This window comes from Tursiops truncatus, chromosome 1, assembly GCF_011762595.2.
Source record: "Tursiops truncatus isolate mTurTru1 chromosome 1, mTurTru1.mat.Y, whole genome shotgun sequence".
Classification (NCBI taxonomy): Eukaryota; Metazoa; Chordata; class Mammalia; order Artiodactyla; family Delphinidae; genus Tursiops; species Tursiops truncatus.
Genome location: NC_047034.1, coordinates 145,626,303 through 145,649,051, shown reverse-complemented (window position 1 = coordinate 145,649,051; position 22,749 = coordinate 145,626,303). Strand labels below are relative to the sequence as shown.

General features: G+C 55.1%; 1 protein-coding gene across 1 annotated transcript; it reads left to right on the top strand.

Moving 5' to 3' along the window:
* The first annotated feature begins 13,336 nt into the window (after positions 1–13,336).
* Positions 13,337–22,182, top strand: DMBX1 (diencephalon/mesencephalon homeobox 1). The gene is made up of 4 exons (XM_033853578.2): positions 13,337–13,663; positions 16,621–16,816; positions 17,097–17,445; positions 18,411–22,182. Exons 1-4 carry the CDS (start codon positions 13,512–13,514, stop codon positions 18,863–18,865), a joined length of 1,152 nt encoding a protein of 383 aa, XP_033709469.1. The 5' UTR covers positions 13,337–13,511; the 3' UTR covers positions 18,866–22,182.
* The last annotated feature ends 567 nt before the right edge of the window (positions 22,183–22,749 follow it).

The following is a 22,749-nucleotide window of genomic DNA, read 5'->3' as shown; positions in this document are numbered from 1 at the left end:
GGAGGAGGTGGCCGGGGGTAATGCGGAACAGATGCGGCCCCGGGCTTCGCGGAGCCCGGGGCCGGGGCTGGGGAGGGGGTGCGGCCCGCAGCCCAGGACCCCGCCCTGGGAGGGCAGGGGCCGCCCGCGCCTCCTCAGCGTCCGCATTCACGCCGCCCGGCGAACCCCACGGTGACCCGGGCATTACCCGGGGTCTCGCATTGGTCCGGCCCGCGCAGCTCCGGCTCAAACTCCACCGGCTGCGAGTGAGCCTTTTCTATCGGGATTGCGATTCTGCACGAATTCTCCGGTCGGGGGTGGTTCAGCGCTCAGCCAGCTTCTGTCCTCGTAAATGCAGCCTCGGGCTGGAGTTCCCCAGGTGGGTGTTTGCGGCGCAACGGGCCTAGACCCCTGGAATTCGTTTTGCCTCCCGCGGCCTCGGCTGGCGTGGGTCGGGTGAGCTGCGTGTGGAACCGCAGGCTGGGGCCAGCCCCTGGAGCCTCTTCATGGTGCTTCGGGTGGAGCGGTCAAGGGGCTGGGGGCACTGCCAGGGACTCTCCTCTCTGGGCTCCTAAACCGGGTAGCTGTGACCCAGTTCTGGACGGGGACAAGCGGTGTCCCGGACTCTGCCGGCTGAACTTTCTCGTCCATCACAAGTTTCCGGGCTCTGAGCCGCGGCAGCCCTGGTGGTGCGCGTAGGGGGCCCGAGCGGAACCTCTCCTCTTCCAAATTCGCCCCGGATCTGGGGCCCGAACTTTCCCTGATTCCGGTGTGGGGTGTGTGTGTGTGTGTGTGTGTGTGTGTTCCTCATGCTCGTGATTTGTCCGATGAGGGAGTCCGGGATTGGGGGGTGGGAGGAGGCCGGGATCCGCGCCCTTTCCGCCCTTTTTCCGTGTTTCGAATCCCCCAAGCAGGGAGCCCGCGAAGCCTCTTGCGCAGCCTCAGGGCCAGTCCGCCCAGGGCGCGGGACGATCTTTTTCCTTTTAGAAAAGTATGCAGAGGCAAGGGGTCGATCGGGCTAGTGCTGGTTTTCTAAGGCGGCTCTGGGTTAAGGACGTCGGGGAGAGAGGAGGGCTTTACTGCCTCGATCGGCCTTGCGTGTTGGGGGGTGGGGGGGTACTGCTGGCCTCGCGGCGGCTGTTTGCGCCGCAGCCGCGAAATTGTGCTGTTCCCAGTTGGCAGCCGCGACGGCCGGGTGGCCGGGTCTTTCTCACTCGAGCTCGGGATCCTGTGCGCTGCAGGCGGGTTGGCCGGGCCCGGCCTCTTACTCGGAGGTCCTGTCGCCTATTAGTTTTAGGTGGGGTGGAGTGAGAGTTGTTTTCAATTTTGCAGGGATTCGTATTTCACTTCTCTTCATCCTCAGTCTTTCCCCAAAAGAGAAGGCAGCCTGACCAAAGGGTCGGTGAATTTAGTCCCTACCTCCCCTCTCTGCAAACCAGCTGTGCTAATGTTTGTGTAGGCGGTCAGAAAAAAATCGAATTTGCTGCCCAGTGAGAGCAAATTATCCGGACAACTGGCTCAAATCTCTCTCCTCCGTGGCCCGGGGAGTTACAGTCTTTGGACAAGAGACAGAATCGCTACTCAGGATGGGGGTAAACACCTTCCCCCACCCCCTCGGACCTTACGGGCGCCGACTCCTGCTGCGACGCGGGAACCTGTGTCGCCAGCAGCACAGACCCCACGTAGAAAGTGGAACAGAAGGGCAAAGGTGCAGAGGAGCGGAAACCCGCCCTGAGCGAAGGCAACCTCGAAGGTGAGCACGCAGGCCTCCGATGGGCTCCACCCGCCCTCGGGCTGGCGAGTCAACTTCAAGGGTGATGGGTGAGTTTTTGGAGGACCCCTGCACTGGTCCCCACCACTTTCACACGCAGAGTCCTGTGTATCTCGAAATTGGAGCCGTTTCTCTGCTCCGATGCAAACATAACTTGCTCTGGAGACCCAGCCCCGCAAAGCCCCTCACACACAGCTTAGTGGATCTTTAGGAAACAGAAGTTTTCAGAGGATCCCGAGCTGACAGCACTCTGGCCCTCTCAGGCCTGGAATGGGGGATCAGCCCACTGCCCTCCTCTCCGAGCCCGCTGCCCTGAAACCTGGGTTCTGAGGGAACGCCCGATTGAGTTTGGCGATTAGAGCACTTGGACTTGCCCGTAGGTTGCAGAACCTGACCTCGGGGCAGAGACCCCTCCCTCCCCAATCTCTGAGCTAGTCCTGTACACGCACACATTTTGGGGCCATCCAGATGGACAGACACATAGGGATACACACACATACACACGCTGACTGCCACAGAGAGGCAGAGGCATGGGTTAGAGTTACCTGGGCTATGGGTGGCTCACTCAGACACATACAGGTGAGAAGTCACACAGGTAGAGGAACACACACATAGGGGCACACAGGCAGATCTGCTGGACACATAGAACTCCTTAGACAGACACCAAATACACAGGTTAAACGCACACGGACACTCACGCATATCACACAAGATGCCCCCAGGGCACCCATCAGAGTCCCAACAGCGCCACTTCTCCCCCTCACCCGGTTCAGCCCAAGGGTCCCCCGGCCCACAGCTCCCGCCCCGCCTCTGCTCGCCTGATTCCCCACTAGCCCGGGGCCTCAATGCTCACTCCGCTGCTTACTCCCCCTGTCAGGTCTCTGGTCCTTGAGGAGCTAACCCCCACTTCCCCCTCGTTCCCAGTCCCCCACCCCCACCCCCCAGTCCCGCTCGGCCGCCCCGCGGTGCCCATGTAAATGACAGCAATAAATATCTAATCAAGGCCCCGGGCGACGATGCCCGTCGCCCGCCAAAGCCCATTACCGAGCAGGCGGGCGGGTTAGGGAGGGGTGCTGGCGGGACGGTGAGTGGCAAGCCGAGCATGTGGTCCGTTCTGGACCTTCGTTCTGCACTGAGTACCCATCGTCTCTGACCTTGGGCGAGTCATTGCTCCTCTCTGCACCTCAGTTTCCCCTTGGGTAAGACGGGTGCTGAGCTGGGCTCTCCATTATCCTGGCCTGCCCTCCCACCATCCAGCGATCTTTCTTTCCACTTAGTCGCCTCTCTGTTCTTCGGACAACTTATTTGACTCGGCCCAGTGCTGCCAGATGGGCGGACATCCCAGCTCGCAAAGACCGAGGATCTCAGCTCTGGCCCCGCCTGTTCTTCCAACTTTAGCTGGGTTTCCGGCAGCGGCAGGGAAGAGTCCCCTGGATCTGCGGTCACCAGGCCGGAGTGCATTTCCCAGACGGGGTTACTTCTTGAGACCAGTCTACTGCCACTGCAGGCGCTGCTTCAGTGTGTCCCCAGGTCACTGGAGCCCACTGGGTCTCGCGGCCCCCTCCAGCCCCCACGGCTCTGTGCACCAGGGTTGTTTGCTTCCCCATGGCCGCGTGTCCCTGTATCCGTACTTCTGTCCGAGCACGGGGGCATCCGGGGTCTCCGAGTCGGCACGACACACCCCTCCAGCAGCCCAAGGCCCACACCTGGGCCAGGAGCAGGGACTTGCTGTCCCTGTTTACGACCTGGCCAGGCCTGGGTCTGGATGATCCTGGGGCGGCCCACCTGGTCCCTGCGGGACTCCGGGCCACCTCCTCCGTGTGGGTGTGAGGCAGGAATGCTGGTGGCCTACCCTGCCCTGCTCCACTCCAGCTCGGTCCAGGTCCAGGTCTCCTCTGGCTCTCTAGCTGCATCTCTGCTGGAAAGGAAGAGGAGAATCAAGCAATTATCCTGACAGTTCGATTCCCAGGGCCTGCGGTCAGACCTCCCCCGAGCCAGCCTGTCCTCCAGAGCAAACGCTGGATGGGATTTGAGAAAAAAACCAACAAAAATTGGCCTGTTTCATTTTCTCATCCTTCCCCCGCCGCATTTCCCTGCCTTAAAAAAAAAAAAAAAATTAACTCCAGCCGCCTGATTTCTTTGCACCCCCCAACACTGAGCACCTCAGAAAAACTGAGAACAGTAGGGGGAAGGGCCTCCCTCAGTCTCGGCCCATTAGCCTGCGGGGGGCTAATTACCCCAATTAGCGGCTGATTTATAATTAATGGCTCGGACTGAGGGATAATTGGATGTTAATGGATAACAGTTTGTGTAGGGAACTAAGCGCCTGGGCTCCTCCAGAGGGCCTCGGGGGCGGGGTGTGTCCTGAGACCCACCCGGAACTCTGGAGATCTCTGCACTGGCGCTCCTCTTCCACCCTCCTCTGTTCCCATCCCTAAGCCAAGAGGCTAGGTGAGAATCTCCTCTGAGAAGCTGATGAGTTCTAGGTGCCCGGAGACCAGCACCCCATCTGACCTGACCCTTGCAGAGCCACACACCCTGAAGCCCACCATCTGAGGTCCTTGGCTTCAACCCTAGGACCACTTTGGGGGCCCTCAGCTGAGCTGGAAGGGGGATGCTGGAGATTCTGGACCTCGACAGCCCATTACCTCACCACATGGATCAAGCAGTGTGGGGTTAACGGTAGCAATGTGCGAGTCACGGTGCCTGTATCAAGTGCCACTGGGGGGTGGGGCATGGCCAAGACGAGAGCGGTGGCCAGGGCTTGGTGTGGGACAGGGTCAGGGCTCAGTCTGTGGCAAAGTCAGGGCCGAAGGAAGCTATGGCCAGGAGGTGGCTTGGCTTCTGGTGGGGACATGGGGTCTTCCCTGCTGGGTAGGGCAGGGCAGGCAGGTGAGGAGACTCTGGGCCTTGGCTCCCTCAGTTCTGGGTTTTGCTTCCCTTCTCACATCTCCCAGAGCTTCACCCAGGGCATTTGACCATCTGACCATTCTGCTAGAATTTGAGCCCCTGGAGCTGGAACTCATTGCATTACCCCAGAGTTCATTGCCTGACAAACAGTGGCTCTATTTTTACCTATGGGATGAATGTCTCACGTCTCCTGTGCTGGGTAGTGAGTACTTGCTCTGGAGCCAGACCCTGCCTGGCAGGAGCCCTGGATTGGTGAGGTTAAGGGCTCTTGGTGAGCACTGAGTTCACGCTTTGGAGTTAGACTCCATGGATACCATCGTGGCTAAGTTGAGTAGCTGTGTGGCTTTGGGCAAGTGAGTTTCTGTCTCTGGGTTGCAGCTTGCTTACCAGTCAAATGGGATGAGATTGTTGTGAGGATTAAATGAGATGCTGCCTGTCTCGGGATGGCTGGTAAAAAATAGTTACTATGATATCTTGGGTGAAGGGCAGGCAAATGGGCAACTGCAGTTTGGTGAGGTAATGCTGTGATGGAGAGTTCAAGAAGTCACCTGAGCCAGCCTGGCCTATCAGGGGAGGCTTCCTGGAGAAGGGGGTGCGTAAGCCTAGTGTGAGGGATCAGGGGTTCTCCACGTAATGCTGGTGGAGGGACTGTATTCCCAGAGGAGGAGGCATGGCGACTGTGGGGAGCTGTGTCTCAGTGGGTGGGAGGGTGCTGGTGCAGAGAGTGAGGAGGGAGCAGGGTGGGGAAGTGGAAATGACAAATATGTGTGTCTCTAGAACGTGTCCTTGGCTGTTCTCTGTGGTTTTGCTGGCCATATCGAGTCACTGAATTGTTGGCGCCCTGGCTCACCCTCCTGGGAAGTGAGGCATGGCTGAGGGGAATCTGGTGCCTGGCAAGGGGAGAAAGAGGCTGGTTCCTGGGCTTTCTGCACACTTGCGTGCCTGACACTGACAGTGGAGATTCGGGGAGCTTGGAGGGTTCAGCAGTGACCTGAGAATTGATCTGGAAAATAAACAGCATCTGAGAGGGAGCGGCTGGGTGTATCCTCATCTCAGGTCTGCCCTTAGCCCTGGTGCCTGCAGGGTCCTTGGTCAGGGTACGGCCGTGGTTTCGGTGTCCTCTTATATCATATGCTCCCAGTGCTGATTTCTGGCGACTCAGAACAGATGTGGGAATAGGGGTGCTTATTGGGATGGCGGCTCAGGCTTTCCAGTTCCCAAACAGGTCAGCCAAGGGTGACTCACCTTCTTTGAGCCTCAATTCCTCATCTGTAAAGTGGGAATAATAATAGTACCTCCCTCAGAGAGTTGGGCTAAGAAATTAATGAGGTTACCATGGTTGAGTATCTGGCATGTTCCTGGCACAGGGCTTCTCTTAAAGTCCTGTAAACTAACACAACATTGTAAATCACCTATACTTTAATTAATTAATTAATTACTCTGGCTGGGGCGTAGCTTGCAGGATCATCTTAGTTGCCTGACCAGGGATTGAAACCAGGCCCCGGCAGTGAAAGCGCTGAGTCCTAACCACTGGATGGCCAGGGAATTCCCAACTATACTTTAATTTAAAAAAATGTTTTGAATAAAAAAAAAAAATCCTGTACCCACTGACTCAGAGCTGGAAGGCGTCTGGGTCACTTGGTCAGCTACCCCCTCCCCACTCACACACATTCACGTGCACACACGCACACACATGAAGGACTCTCTCCTCCTCAGCTTCCTCAGGTGGCTGGCCGACGCTGGGTTACACACTTCCCCCGACCACCCAAGATTTCTCTCCCCTCTGGGGCAGCCGTGGGATCAGTGTTGTAACAGAAGAGGTTAGGGATGGTAGGGCCCTAGCCAGGGTCAATAGCAGCCTGGGGTTGGGGCAGGAGGCTTGGTCTGGAGCTCCCGGGTTCATGTGTTCATGTTCTTCTATCTGCCTAGCTAAAGTCTTTTGGTCTCCAAACTACTCGATAGGAGGAAAGGCAGCAGGGGCCTCTTCCCCCCAGAGGGTCACTGGGGAGCCTCCAGGGCTGAAGGGGTGGCAGCATTTCTCAGGGCAGGAAGTCCAGGGCAGCAGGCCCCCTACAGTCCCTCCCACTCCTGTTGGCACCCAGGGCTAGTCCTCACCAGGGCCTAGCTCTCGGTCACACTCTGGAAATAAATACCAGGTAGGTCCTCGGCAACCAGGGTTCTTGTTCTGCCTCTACCCCTTGGTAACTGTGGGGCCTCGGGCAGGTGACTTTACCTCTCTCAGCCTCAGTTTTCTCACTCCTATAGTGGGGGTAATAAGTCCTACCTGGTAGGGTTGTGTTGAAGCTTGTTAAGGTGAGCAGAAGAGGGTTTGGCTCATGGTAAATGTTCAGTAAAAGGTAACTGTCATTGGTAGTGAGATAATGTGTCTGACCATGCTTGGAACAGAGGAGGCAAATTGCTCAGAGAATTTTGGTTCCTCCCCTCCTGCATTTTTTGTTTTCCTTTAAACAAAGTTGTTCTGCATGGTTCTCCACTGTGCGTGGGAATGAGAAGAAATGGAGGGGGAATTAAAAGTTCAGAAAAGGAGAGGAAGAGGTGAAGAGAGATGGGGTAGGCCTGTGGGCGGCTGAGCTGGGTGTGGCCAAAGGAAGGGTCCACTTTCCTTTTAATCAAAGATGCCTTACATGTGGTTTCCTAGCTGTGCTGCCGTTAATTTATAAAAAATGCCGCCTAATAAAATTCTGCTTGATTCTTCGATTGGCTGGGCATTAGGCCGCAGCCAGCAGCGACGCGGGGACATAACGGATGCATTTGCAGATTTGGAAAATTAAAGCCATCTATATGGTGCCTGTGGTGGGACATCCGCCGATCTGCTTGCTTAATGAAATATAAAGATTCTTTTAACCAATGTAAGCACAATTCGACAGCTTCTGAAACACGGCCGCTCCATGATGGATGGCTCTCCTGGCTCGCCAGGAATTGCGGGGCGGCACCTTTTAAATATATAATTGATTCTGTTTGGAGTGTGCAGTGGGCTGAGCCCATGCACGGCCCGGCCTGGGGCCAGGGCTGCAGGGCCCTGTTTAGAGGCTCCGACTAGCCCTGCAGGACTCCAGCCTGGGCGGCTCTTGGCCTCCCCGTAGGACCCACAGCACTCAGAACTGGATGTGGATGGGGCTCTAGCTGCTGGGCCTGGCTGAGGACCCCGGGGGGCAGGTCTGGGCTGCCCCTTGGCTGGAAAAGTGCCTACTGGGCAGGGTTCCCCCCAGTCCCAGACTTACAGTCCTGCGGAGAGAGGAGCTGGTGGTACCAGGGCCCGAGGACCATACTAGGCTGTGCTGGCCCTGCCTCCCCTACCATCTCTTAGCTGGTGAGTCTTTCTGATGCATGCAAGATTTATTCTTTACTAAGCACTGGCTGTGTACCAGGCTCTGTGCTAGGTGGTACAGAAGCCCAAAATGGGTAAAACAAATCTATTTATTTTCTCTGTGTTGATTTGTCTTGCTCTCGGCATCAACTCCATCTCTTTGCTTTTTTTTTTTTTTCTTTCTTTCCTTGTGTTTCTCTCTCAGACCCTGTTCAGGGCCACATGACTTCTGAGGGTACCATTTAGCGTACGTTCCTCTGGTCATACACACACACACGTTCACACACAGCAGCCCACAGACGTATAGATAACCACAGACACCCACTTAAACACAGATGCATACACAGTCATGTTCCTGGTCACAGTCGGGCTGCGTACACACATGGCCCCACGTGATCACTGAAATGAGCTGCAGGCCTGTGGCTGTGTGGTTCCACATCTGTGCAGCTTGGACGGTAAGCAGCATCGTCAGTCAGGGGCCCCTCTGTGGCCTCAGAGGAGACCTGGGGCCCTGATGTCCGTCTGGAGAAGGAAGAGAGTGTGAGGCTGGGGAGAGAGGCGCTCAGCTGGGAGGATTCAGGCTTGCACAGCCTCAGCTCACACCATACACATGCTCACGTGTGCACACACGTGCATGTATGAGCACACGCACTGGGGGAAGGTGCTTTTTCTCTGCTGTTGCCCTATTGCCTTGGATCAAACCAGAGATGCTAGAAGTCAGGGAACAGAACATGCCGGAGTAAGAACCTGTGAGTGGGGTTAGGAAACACCAGCTGGTGGGAGGAATATCACCTCACCTGTGGAAACTTGTTCTACCACTTCCTAGCTGCGTGGCCTTTTACAAATTATCCAATCATTCTCACCTTCCGTTTCCGCATCTGTGAGATGGGGGTAATAACAGTCCCTACCTCCTAGGGCGTTGGGAGGATGGATGGGGATGTCTGATGTATCTGGGGCACTTAACAAGTAGTTGTTATTATTAATTCATTCATCCGATCCTCATCTCCTGAGCGCTGCCTCTGTGCCAGACCCTGCGACTGGGCTGAGGTAGGGAATCCAGAAATGCATGAGACACACTTTCTGCCCCCAAGGAGCTCAGTCTGGTGGGGGAGATAGAAGTGTCATCACACTCCTCTGGTCCGGGGCTAGGATTGAGAGAAGCCACGTAAAGCGCTTTGTGTGGTGCCTCGCTCAGTGTGTTCAGTAAATGGTAGCTGTTGTTGTTACCATCATTTCTATGACCTGAGCTTAGTTACGTGCAGCCTGAAGAGGGGAGCGATGCCTTCTCAGGGGCGGGTGGGGAGAGCCCCACTTCTGAGGAGTAGGTGTCAGCTGAGTAGCCTTGTCAGGTCATGGGGAGGAAGGGCAATGATGTTTCAGGTGGAGGCCCAGCAGGAGCAAAGGCGTGGAAGTGACACGTGGGAGTGGCAGGTAATCTGGTATTGCTGGGTACCAGGGAAGGGGAGGGCATCAGGCTGGAGGGGAGGGGTGGACAGACGCCAGACTGTGAAGGTTCTGGAGGCCGTCAGAGGGCCAGTGGGCTGGGCCGGTTTTGGGGCCGAGAGAGGCACACCGCTCCTGGCGTCCGTTAATAAAGACTTGTCGTGCATCAAAAACTGTGAGGTCAGCAATAATTAAGTCAATTAAAATGTCCCTTACCACATTAACAACAGTGGAGTTTTAAGGCCACAAAGCCCCTGAGTTTGGTGGGGAGGGGCATTCCAGCCCAACCGGGGTGGGGGATGAATAAAATTACTTCTAAGCTCTGTTCCGTCTTCCCCACATGGCCCCTGTGACACGTTTTGGAGCCTGGCTCCATCCCCACATCTCTTGGAACACAAAGATAACCCTCCCCCCACCCCCACCCTCAAAAAGGAAAGAAAGAAGGAATATAAACGTGAAGATCACCTGTAATCCCATCTGCTATCTCCCAGAGATAACCTCTGTTAACATTTCAGGGTATAACCTTCCGGACTTTTTTCCTATGCATATTTATACATACATTACAGAAATGGGATCACATCATGCATACTGTTACCTATTTCTTCCACTCAACAGTATATTGTGAGCATCAGCACATACAGATACACATCATTGTTTTAAACTGTGGCACCGTCTTGCATTGCAGGCACGACTCTTCCCTCATTTACTGGACTAATCCTCTCTTGATGGGCAGTGAGGGTTCCAATTGTTTGCCATCATAAGCAAAGCTGTCATAAATATTCCTATATCCATATCTCTGCATACTTGAAGGATAAATTTCTAGAAATGGAATTGTTGAGTCCAATGATGCTCTCTCTAAAGGCTTTTGATGCAGGGAGTAAAGAGCTCTTTTGTCAGTGAGGTAGGAGAAGGACCATTTCCTATGCCCCTCAATAACCCTGGGTAATAATTTTTCTTCATATTTGCTGACCTGATTGGTGAAATTATTTTATTGTTTCTATTTTTATTTCTTTGGTGACAAGGAAGGCTGAGCATTTTTTGGTCATATGTCAGATGGCTATTTGTTTTTCTTCCTTAATAAGTTGTCTCCGGAATTCCCTAGTGGCCAGTGGTTAACACTCTACGCTCTCACCACCAAGGGCCCGGGTTCAGTCACTGGTCGGGGAATGAAGATCCCACCAGTGCCGTGCGGCCAAAACCAACCAACCAAACAAACAAAGTTGCCTCTTCATTTACTTAGCCCATCTTTTATTAAGGTGACCATCTTTTTGTTTCTATATAAGAGCTCTTTATATGTTATAGGTATTCTCTTTGTTTTTTATTTGTGCTACTTTTTAAGTCAATTTTGCTATGTTATGTATGGTAAGTATTTTCCCAGGTTTTGTGTTTGCCTTTTAGATTTGTTTATGGTACATTCTGTTATACAAATGCTTAAACACTTTATGTCGCCGTGTCCATCACTCTCTTCTCTTAGATCTCTGCCTTTGGGGTCACGTTTGTGGTACACAGAGTGGGATTCTGTAAGTAAGTGTTGTTGGTAGGTGTCATGTGTGAGTGTCGACTCAGAAATCTGTAAATCCAGCCCTCAGTTTCCAACTTATATATCCAGCTACCAATTTAACATTCTTTTTTCTTTTTTTTTTTTGGCCAGGCCATATGGCTTTCAGGATCTTAGTTCCCCGACCAGGGATCGAACCCGTGCCCCCTGCAATGGAAGCACGGAGTTTTAACCACTGGACTGCCAGGGAAGTCCCCCCAACTTAACATTCTTACTTGGAAGTCAGACCCATATTTCACACTTACCATGTCCCCAAAAAGCTGTGATTTCCATTCCCCACCTCCTACTTCCCAGAGCCGCTTCTCCCCTAGAGCTCTCGATTCAGGAAAAGACCCATCTTCACTCAGTGGCTCAGGCCAAAGACTAGAGTATTCTTTTTTTTGCCCTCTTTTCCTCACATTTTATAACTGACCTATCAGCAGTCATGTCATTTCTACCTTCAAACTATGTCCTGATTCTGACCACTTCTCCCCCCTCCACCCGTACCACCCTAGTGGAAGGCACCTCGGTCGCTGGCCTGGGCTTATGCATTGGCCTGGTCTCTTCGCTTCTCTTCTTGACCCTCTGCAAGTCTGTTCTCCACACAGCAGCTGAAGTGAGCTTTTAACAGCAAATCATCATGGTCCTCACCTATTCAAGACCATCCAGGAGCTTCCCATCACACTCAGGATAGAATTCAAACTCCTTACAATGGGCCATGAAGCCCCCTGGGATCGGGACCCCTCCTCTCCCTCCCAGCTCCCCTCCCCCACACGCCCCCTCCCACTCTGTGCTCAAGCTACTCTGGTTTCCTTGCGGTTTCACACACACACCAAACTTATTCATGCCTCAGGGCCTTTGTCCTTGCTGTTCCTCTGCCTGGAAAATCTACTCCCGCCCCGCCCGACCCCTGAGATTCACATGGCTTACTTCAAATATCACAGTGCCCTTTCCTGACCACACCTTCTAAAACAGCCTCACCTTTCCTCCTGTCATGCTCTGCCTCTGCCTTATTTTTCTTCAGAGCACTTATTCCTGTCTGACTTTATTACATACGTTTATTTGTTGTTTTATAGCCTTCCTCCCTTGGAAGGTAAATTCCATGAAGGCAAGGACTTTGGTACTTAGTATGTGGGTGCTTAATGAAATTTGTTGAATGAATATGTGTAATACATGAATGTGTATGAGTGTCACGTTTGTGTGTAGATACATCTGCTGCGTGGATGGCTATCTGTAAGAACATCTATGTGTGGAACTGTGGAGGTAATGACATTGTGTTTGTGAATGTTCACGAATTTGTGTGCAAATCTGACTGCTTATGTGAATGCTTTGCTGAGAATGTCTGCGTATGTGTATTTGTGCATGAACCGTGTGTATGCCCGTGTGTGCACGTATGTGCTGTGGATGTTTGGTGATGTGTCCACTTCATTGAGGGTGGGGAGCTGAGACATCTGGACACGTCCTTCCTCTTATCAAATGGACCACTTTCCAAAAGTGACGTTTCAGGCCGATACATGGTGGGCACTCAGATGAGGACTGCAAGGGTCTGGAGGAGCCCTGGGGCTGGTGGGGCCCCGGCAGCCTCATGCTGATGCGAGCCATCTCAGCAGAAGGGATGTGCTCTCGGATGCGTTGGCCACCAAAGAATGAGGCTGAAGCAATGTGGGGCAGAGCAGGCACTGGACAGGCTGTGTGGCCTCAACACGTCACTGCTCTTGCTCCAAGCCTCAGTTGACTCGTCGGTAAATGGGATTCATTGCTCTTGGCCTGCTTGCTTCTTGGCAATACGGTGAGAATAGAGGGAGGCAATGGCAGTGTGTGTATGACAGTCACAGCAACAGTGTTCTTAAAGCTGTGCAGCATATGAGGGTTGTAATCCACGATATCATCAGAGCGAATGCCTCAGTGTTCCCAGGCCAGCTCTGGACCTGGCCCTGTGTGAGCCTCAGTGGCTGTTTGTTGAATAAATAATAGGTGTGTGAGCAAAACAATGATGTGCAAGTGAGTAAGTGCCTGGGTGATTAAATGAAGAGATGACTGCATGAAGCAGCAAACGGATTGATGAATCCCAATGACTAACATGTTTGAGCACACGCTACGTGCCAGACCCTATTGTAAAGGCTTCTCTTAATCCATGCAGCAACCACGTGAGATAAGTACTATTACTAACCCCATTTTGCAGGTGGAGAAACTGAGGGTCAGAGAAGTTAAGTGACTTACTCAAAGCCACAAAGCTCCCAGGTGGCAGAGTGGAGATTCCAGCCCAGGCAGGCTGACTCCAGAGCCCAGAGCACTAAACCCTACACAAGTCCTGCTGCGTGAATCAATGAATGAGTGGGTGAATGAATAAATACATGCAGGAGCCCTCTTGCTCTTAGCTGTGGGCAAGGCAGGCCACTTTCCGATGGGGAAGCAGAATCTCTCAGGGGTGAGGTGGGCATCCAAGGTGCGGACCTTGGGTGGTGTCTCCGCCAGGGTAGAGTGTGACCGCATGGCCTCACTCACATCCCCTCCCTCTCCCTGGTCTGCAGGCACATGCCGCGATGCAGCACTACGGGGTGAACGGGTACTCGTTGCACGCCATGAACTCGCTCAGCGCCATGTACAACCTGCACCAGCAGGCGGCCCAGCAGGCCCAGCATGCCCCCGACTACCGGCCCTCGGTGCACGCGCTCACCCTGGCCGAGCGCCTGGCTGGTAAGGGCCGTTTGTGGGGACGGGGGCTGGGGGGCCTGGAGGAGAGACCTGGGGGAAGAGACTCTGGAAGGTGAAGACAGGAGGGAGTACTGGGAACGTTTACTCTGGGAGACTCAGGAAGAGCCAGGTCACTTAGTAACACAGGGAGATGTCAATTCAAAATCTGTGTGCGAGTGTCCAGAGCACCCTTGTTTGCCAGCACTGTGCTGGGCCCTGGAGCTGCCCTATGCCTTCAGATTCCCTTAACCACCCTGTGAGGGAGGGATTCATTAGCCTCTCTCACAGGTGGAGAGACTGAGGTAGGAGGTAAGGGACTAGCCGAGAGCATTCCAGCTAGGAAGTGGCTGGAGTGCCCAGGGAGTCCCATCTGTAACAGCTCCCATGTTTTGATCACTGATTGTATGCCAGGCACTGTGTAAGGCGCGCTCTCTCTCTCTGTGCGTCTAACCATTCAACTCCAGTAAAGGGAGGCTATTATCTCCATTGTATGGACAAGGAAATGGAGGCTCAGAGAGGTTAACTCTAGGCAGGGCTGGGGTAGGAGATTAGAATGTGACATTATGGCTTAAAATCTGAGCTTTGAAGTTACAGACTTGCAGTCATTGTAGGGTCTGCCCACTCACCTCTCTTCTCTGAGCCTCAGCTTCCCCCTTTATAAAAGGGAACATGGTGGTGCCCATCCCATAGGATGGTTGGGATGTTATTTGAGATAACATAATCAAGGTATTCAGTAGGGACTGGTAGGTGCTCAGAGGAAATTATTACCCGGGTCCCAGGGGAAGTGCCCATGAGGGAGCTGCAGCCTGGTCCCTCCTCTCCCAGTTCAACTGATTGTTGCCCTGCCCTGGCAGCCCCTCAGTGAGCATGGGAAGGGTTTGATGGCATAGGTGGGGAACGTGATTTCCTGGGAGGTGAAGCCACCCGCCCCATCCTGTCCCAGGCCAAACCTCAAGCAGCTGGTGAATTGCTCTGGCCCTGGGCCAGGTGGTCCTCAGAGAGCTTTAGGACACTCCCAGGGAGGCCAGGTGCCCAGAGACTCATGAGAGGGCATGGCAGGAAGAATGTGGCCAGGATCAAATGGTGGGGCAGACCAGAGAAGCATGATCAGCTGATGCAGTCAGGGAGGGCTTCCTGGAGGCCACAGAGCAGGAGTCAGGCCTTAATAGGACAAGGAAGGGGGACTAGCGTGAGTAAAGGCACAGAAATGGGTTGGGATACGAGGCCTGGGTAGGGGTTCCGGCCTGGCAGGGAGGGTGAGGCGGCCGCTTCTACTCCTTTAGACGCTGCCAGGCTCTGGGAAGGGCTCAGTGGGCAAAATGGAGCCCCTGGTCTCCTTCTGTAGATCAGCATTGGGGTCATCAGTGTCCAGCATGGGGATGTGGGTGCAGTCCTGCCCGGGCTGTGGCTGCTTCTCTGGTTTGGAGTGAATTCCCTGTGCCCAAGCTGGTGGTGACATTTGATCCTTACCATGTTCCAGGGCTCAGAGAGGAAGAGTCAGGGACAGAGGCTCACCTCTGCTGGTGGGGACAGAGGAAGTGGAGTATTCAGTGCTCCCACCAATTCTCTAATCTTGAGAAGGAGGGATATGAGCTCCAGGCGGGCCTTTGTATGGAGGCCTCGCCTTCCAGCAGGAGGTTTTGCTGACGGTACAGAGAGCCTGGCGTCCCAGGCTGTGACTACCTCCCACCTTTGTAGTCCCTGAAGCCAGCAGCAGAAGGCTGAGCTGCTGCTCCCACACCCAGTGTTCTACTGAGAGGGGTCCTCACTCCTTCCCCTCCCGCAGCGTGACCAGCATGAGCTCAGGGCTCGGTCCAGGCTGGGATCAGTACCAGTTTGTAAGAGGTTCAGGGCTCCCTCTTCACACTGAAAAAGGAGCAGCCCAAAGTCTGAGGCTTCCTGGATACCCAGTTGCCTCCTACTTCCTCGTTTAGAGTGTGGCGTTGACTCCCCAGTCCCTGGAGTGCAGGGGAAGGACCTTGGCAGCCCTGTGCAGAGGCTGACACAGCTCGGGTTCCCTTCAGCATAGATAGTCCAGGGTCCACTTATGGGTGTTGGTAGGCGGGGAGAGAGAGGTTAACTGTCCATCCTCCAGGGACTGGTCAAGCAGAAGGGTTGGAGGCTAGACAGCAACCCCAGACAGACATCTATGCTGGGAGGTTCATGTTCCCAGCACGTGGGCAGGACTGTGGAATCTGTGGTCCACCAGGCCTGTCTCCCCTCCAAGCCTGTGGTGGTTAGTACCTGCTCTCTTTGTCCTTCCCTCCTGGAGGAAGCAGCTAGAAGGGTCAAGACCACACGCAACAAGGCTTTCCTGTGTTTTGAGGGCCCTGCCAGAGCCAGGCTTTCTGTTGAGGAGACATAAGAGCAGGAGCCTCAGGTCCTGCCATCAGAGATTCACAGGCCAACTGGGACGATGAGATTCATACCCAGAGGACATAGGATCAAGTGCCAGTGAATTCCATCTCCTCAGTCAGACCTCTCCTGAGTGTACCTTGCAGATAAGTCATGGCCTGGCTTCTCATGGTCGGGACAGTATTTTGTTGGTATCTAGAATCTAAGGGTCATAGGCTATTAGAAGCTTTGTGACATGGACTTCCAAATTATTAGCATCATGTACTCTCAGAATATTATACCCTTATTATTCTGGGACTTTAAGGATTTTAGGGCAATGCCCACCCACCTACCTACCCACCCATCCCAAACCAAATAAGGAAGATCCCCCTCAGTCATATTCCTGACAGCCATTCATAGAGATGAGTTAGACCTCAGTGGTCCTGATAGTGAATGATGGGGTGGAGCGATCTTGAAAATCCAGCCACGTGGAGAGGAGATGGGTGATTTCCAAGGGGGAAAGGACCAGGGTCTAGCTCTGGCAGGACCACAGTGGGTCAGAGCAGGGTAAGATTCAAAATCTATTTCCCATAATTAAATGGGCCCCCTCTCCTTGCCCTCCAACGGCTGTACATTTCAAGACATCATCTTGGAGGCCCGCTATGGCTCCCAGCACCGCAAACAGCGTCGCAGCCGCACGGCGTTCACGGCTCAGCAGCTCGAGGCCCTGGAAAAGACCTTCCAGAAGACTCACTACCCGGATGTGGTGATGCGTGAGAGGCTGGCCATGTGCACCAACCTACCTGAGGCCCGGGTACAGGTAGGACCCAGCTCCTCTAGCTAGACCTTGCAGGCAAGCACCAGCCCATCGATCTGGCTTCCTGCTGTCCAGGAGCCAGCACTTTAGCCCTCGGTGCCACACTGCAACTGGTGTCTCCACGAATGCCTTCAGCGACAGGGAGGGCGGGTTGGAAAGGATTGTGGGTGTGTGTTTGCTACAGGGCGGGGGCAACCTTGCCACTCACACTCCCTCCGGGAGCACCCTGCCCCTCAGCTCTGCTGCTTCCCCCCCCACTCCTGCTCTCCTCGCCCGTTCCCAGGTGTGGTTCAAGAACCGCAGGGCCAAGTTCCGGAAGAAGCAGCGCAGCCTGCAGAAAGAGCAGCTCCAGAAGCAGAAGGAGGCTGAGGGCTCCCACGGGGAAGGAAAGACTGAGGCCCTGACTCCAGACACCCCGCTGGAGGCCGACCAGCCCCCCAGCCTGCCCAGCGGCGACCCGCCTGCTGAGCTTCACCTGAGCCTATCCGAGCAGTCGGCCAGCGAGTCAGCCCCCGAAGACCAGCCAGACCGGGAGGAAGACCCCCGGGCAGGGGCTGCGGATTCCAAAACTGAGAAGAGCCCTGGGGCTGAGAGCAAGGGGCTGGGCTGCAAGAGGGGCAGCCCCAAGGCAGGTGAGGCCCAGCAGCAGCTGTGGTGGGCCGGGGCCCAGCCGAGGGAGAACAAGCAGGTCTAGTCGCACGCGGGCCTGGCTGGCGAGGGGGGTCAGAGCAGTGATAGAGTTAGCCTTGGTGGCACTGGACCTGACCCAGAGAAAGGACTTGGCCATAGCAGGCCTGTTCCAGGTGGTCACCCTTTAGTTGCTGAATCCTGGAAGGGTCCAGGGAATTCAGGGGGTCGGGGGAGAGGCTGTGTGGCAGGGGAGGGGTACTTGGGGAGCTCAGGGCAAAAGCTATTTATCAACCATTATGGAAATTTTCCAGTATTTTAACAACCAGTACAGATGTACCAGTGCATACTGGGTGAGTACCATATGGGTACCAGAGAGTCCCACATGCAGCAGAGACTCAGAGCTGTGTTTTTGACGGAACAGAGCTCTGGCAGGAGGCATAGCTCAGACACAAACCCTGGGCTCAGGCAGGGAGTGGATGGGGCTGTGAGCTGAGAGCTGGAGGGGAAGGGGAGCCACAGACAGGAGAGGGGAAGGGGAGGTGACCGCCCTTGAGAAGAAAAGGAGTCTTTGGGTGGGACATTTCTGTACTGCCTGACTTGCTTATGGCTCAGCCATTCCCCGTGTCAATCTGTGATTCTGTTGTGACGATTTCAAGAGTAAATAAAACTCTTTTGTCCCACCAAAACCAAACAACAACCAAAAAAAAAAAAAAAGGAAAAAAGAAAAGGAGTCTCCCTAAGAAGTCAGACTTGGGGGCCTTCCAGAGTCTGGTGCTCCTCCAGCAAGCTTGGGTCCCTCCCTCCCAGGATCCTGGGGGATGCTCAGCCCTGGCTGACGTGGGTGGATATGGTTTCAGCCAAAGCCTTGTCTTGTCTGCAGCTCCAAGGGGGTGGCAAGGCCGAGGGAGCCCTCCTGGCAGACCAGTGCCCTGTCCTGAGTCCTCGATTCTTGGTTCTCTGCTTGCAGATTCCCCGGGCAGCCTGGCCCTGGCCCCTGCAGCCCCCGGGGGCGGCCTCCTGGGCCCCTCCCACTCTTACTCCTCATCCCCGCTGAGCCTCTTCCGTCTGCAGGAGCAATTCCGCCAGCACATGGCCGCCACCAACAACCTGGTGCACTACTCTTCCTTCGAAGTGGGGGGCCCGGCCCCTGCTGCTGCTGCGGCTGCCGCCGCCGCCGTGCCCTACCTGGGCGTCAACATGGCCCCTCTGGGCTCACTGCACTGCCAGTCCTACTACCAGTCGCTGTCAGCGGCCGCTGCTGCCCACCAGGGCGTATGGGGGTCTCCACTGCTGCCCGCACCCCCCGCAGGCCTGGCACCTGCCTCGGCTGCCCTGAACAGTAAAACCACGAGCATCGAGAACCTGCGGCTTCGGGCCAAGCAGCACGCGGCCTCCCTGGGACTCGATACGCTGCCCAACTGACTGCTGGCCTCCCACCCGCCAGGGCTCTTGGGTGCCCCCAGCCCAGCCCCATGGTTAACCCAGTACGGCTCTCAGGGAGTTAACTCCAGGAGCCCAGGGATCCCGGAGCCTTGGAGTCCTGCTTCCTGCCCCTCTCCCCCTCCCCCCACCAAAGCTCCAGCCCTCGGTGAAGCCCACACCTACGCCCTGCCCTCTGCATGGCCCTGCTTGGATCCCACGGAGGCTGAATGAGGAGGAGGTGAGAGGCTGGTGCCCCCAGCTTTCCTCGGGGAGTGAGAGGCTCTCGCTGGCTAGATCCCTGCCTCAGCGTCACCTCCTCCCATCCCTCCCTTCCTCCCCTTCTGTCCCTAGTAAGTTTGTGTGTGGAATGTGAGATATATAAAGCTATATTTTCAGGCACCTGCCTGCCCCAGGCCCCCTGCCCTGCTCCATCTCTTCTCCTCTGCTGCTCCCGCCTCCACCTGCAGCTTCCACATCTCACTCTGGCCTTCCCTTCTCTCTGTCTCTCTGTCTCCCCTTTCCTTCTTCCCTGCCCGCTCTCTCCCTGTCTCTGTCCAGTTCCCCACCCCGTCTCTCCCCAGCCTCTGTTTTCCCCACTCTGGATCTTCCCCCATGTCTCTCCTCCCTGCCCCCGCTTTCTTTCTTTGGCGCTGGCTGTGTTGGTGTTGTCAATTCCCAAGCTATGCTTTGTTTGGGGTTGTGGCTTTTTAGTTTCAGTAATTTTGCTTCTTCCTGTTCCTCTCCTTTTGCTTCTTCCCTGCCTGTCTCCTCCCCGCCGGCACCCTCTTGAGGCAGCTGTTTCTTTGCATCCCCAGTAGAGGTGATATGGTCCTCGCTGGAGACCCTGGAACCACTGGAGCTTCAGGCAGTAGGGGGCACTAAATTACCCCCCCCCCCCCCACCAGCCCAGATTCTAGAAGGGCATGTTCTCTTCTCTCTCTTTTCTAGCTTTGAGGCCCCCCCCCCCATACCCCTGATTGAGGAGGAAGGGAGTGGAGGCAGGAGTCAGACTGGGGCAGGCAGCAAAATGGCAAGGCAGCATCTCCGGCTGCCACAGCGTTCATCCAGGCCTGACCACAGGGCTCCAGACCTCTCTTCGGTGAGACTTCCCTGGGTGGAGGGAGGCAGCAGGGAATGGGTGCTCTCAGAGAAGTGTCTTCAGAGGAATGCGGTCCCACGCCCTGGGCCTCCAGGTTCTGCAGTTAGTGTGCAGGGCAGGGGTGTGGCTAAGCCAGGAGGGAAGGTCGGACTCCAGCTCTTGATCACGGTAAGTGCAAACCATGCAGCAGTGCGGAGTCTCAGGCTTCTGCTGGCATCCTGTCCCAGAGCCAACTGTCGAAGTAAGGGCTCTGTCCAGGTAGTCACTGGCTCAGAAAGGTATGCTCCTGCTTATGGCCAGGAACCCAGCCCAGCAGACTCCCTCTCCGGGTGGAGTGACCTTGAGTCAGCCCGTAGCCTCTCTGGGCCCGTTTCTCCACCTGGATTAGATGGCCTGTAATGTCCTGTCCGGCTCTAACATTCTGCACGTCTGTGCTTACAACCTTGCGGGGCAGAAGTTTTTAGTTAAATTAATAACAACCACGAAAAGGCTCTCAAAAACACAATGTATGAATTAGAAAATGACTGTTGCCTTGCTGTGCAGCAGTGGGTGTCACACGCACAACCTCTCCTCTCCAGTCTCTGCATCTCAGTTGCCCCAGTAAGTATAATGGGTCCTTTCAAGTTGAGACAATCTGGATTGGATCCTGTTGTTCTTGAGTTTTAGTCCAGCTTCTGTGGTCCCCCCATCTCTAAGCCTTCACATGGTCTCAGGGGCTCAGGGTAAGGGGAGGGAAATGGCTTGCACAGATTCTGGGTCATGATGCCCAACCCTGTGCAGCTCACCACTGAAGCCTCCACACCCTGCTTAGGGAAGTTGGATCTGAAAACCAGGGTAAAGATTCCTAAGGCTTACCTCCTCTCCCAGTGGTAAGAGAGGGGGGTCTACTGGCAGGATTGCTTTGCAGAGTAGTTGATACCCATGACCCTTGGGGAGTTCGTCTGGCCTAGGGCAGATGGAGAAGGCTTTGGACGGGAGCAAAGTGAGGGGGATGGTAGCTTGGGCCAAGAAAGCTGTTTGAACAAAGCAGTGGAGTGAGACTTTGTGGGTGATGGGGAAATGGTGGCTGGCTTCATGAGAGGTGGGGCTGAGGGTCCTGAATCCAGTATCTCACCTGGATGTGGCAGGGACCAAGGCAGGCAGGTGAGGGTTTCTGAACAGGGGGATCAGTTGAGCCAGGATCAGGTATCTGAGATTTGGAAGGTGAATCCAACAGCCACAGGAGATCAGAGGAGAGACTTGGGCAGGGAGACAGGAGGGTAGCAGAGACTCTAGGAGACAATAGGGATTTCTGGTTTATCCTCTGGGATCAGCTCCAGGAAGTTCTGTTTCCGAAATGAAAGCAATCTCATCTAGCCCAGGCATGGGGACTGAAGCTTTTTGCCTGTCCCTGGAGGCAAATGACTGTCACTGGACCTTGGAATCCAATAGCTCTAGACATTACCACCTCCTCCAGGAAGCCTCCCCTGACTTCCCAAGGAGCAAGTCCACCCCGGAGTCATGTTCTATTATGGCAGAACCAGGCCCACCTCTGGCTCAGCCCAGCTTCCCTCAGAGCTTTGTCAACACTTCCTCATTCAATTGACCCAATTCCACCAGCCCAGAGAAGGCAAGGAAAGTATATGTGGTCCCCTTCCCCGGGCAAGTCTCAGCGTAGCTTAGGGGACCAGCCTCAGTGACTGAAAGCAGCTAGAGAGCAAGAGGGGAGAGTACTTGTAAGCCGTACCCTGCATCTCCTGTCAGCTTGGGGTGGGCCCAGCACACCTGAGACTGAGGCTGAAGTCTCGCCCAGGTTGGCCTGGTCATCTCAAGGCTGAGAGCCAGAGGCTCTGACTGTTCCTTCCAGGAAGGCCTCATTCCTCTCCTCTCCCTCCTGTTGGAGGTCTCCATTTCCCTGCTTCCTCACTTCCCCAGAGCATGATCCAGGGGCCTGGGCCCCCACCCCGACTCCGCAGCAGCGGGCTGTACAGACTGCTTTCCAAACCAGCTGTTTTGTGACCTTTTGTGCTTAGAGGTCGTGCCAGCCCGTGGCAAAACCACTGTGTACCGTATTTATTTATTCTGTTAGTTGAAAAAACAAGACTCAAATGCCCCTCCCCAGCTCCACCCCCTGCCTAGTACAGCATGACACTCTGTCCCGTGTATCCCTCCGTCTGTCTGTCTGACTTCCTGTGACGTTGTGACCTGTTCTTTGTCCTACTTGGCTAATAAAAGAGAATCTGGCAGCACAGCCCTCGGTCCAGGTTCATTCCCAGAGATGCCCATGGTGGGCTGAGCAGATGCCGTCTGCCTCAAGGTCTGCTCACGGTGATCCAGCGCTGTGGCCAGTGGTCACGGTGGTCTAGCTCCCTCCAGGGCCCTCACCAGTCTGTGGCTGGTGTGCCACTCTGGGGAGGTCATGGGGAGCAGAGGGACCAGGGCGGGGAAGGGTTCCACCGTCTTCTCTGGGCGGCTTGGTCCTCGCCCAGGCCCGTGTGGCAGGGCAGCTGGGGGCTAGGGCCAGCTGAGGGTATTGGGGTAGTCTGGGGGATGGGTATGTCGGACAGAGAGGGGCGGGGGTTCTGTGGGAATGACAGGAGGGCACACTGGATCTAAAGCCAGAGCTGTTCTCCAATGGGATTCTCCAGTGGGATAGGCAGCTTTGGGAGGGAGGGAGCCCTTTGTCCTCAGAGGTGAGGAAGCAGAGGAGGAGGAGGGACTCTGCTGCGGTGCCGGATGGATTGGAGATGTATGAAGCTCCTCCTTTTAAGAAAAAGACGACTGGCAATTTCCCCTACTCAGCCGT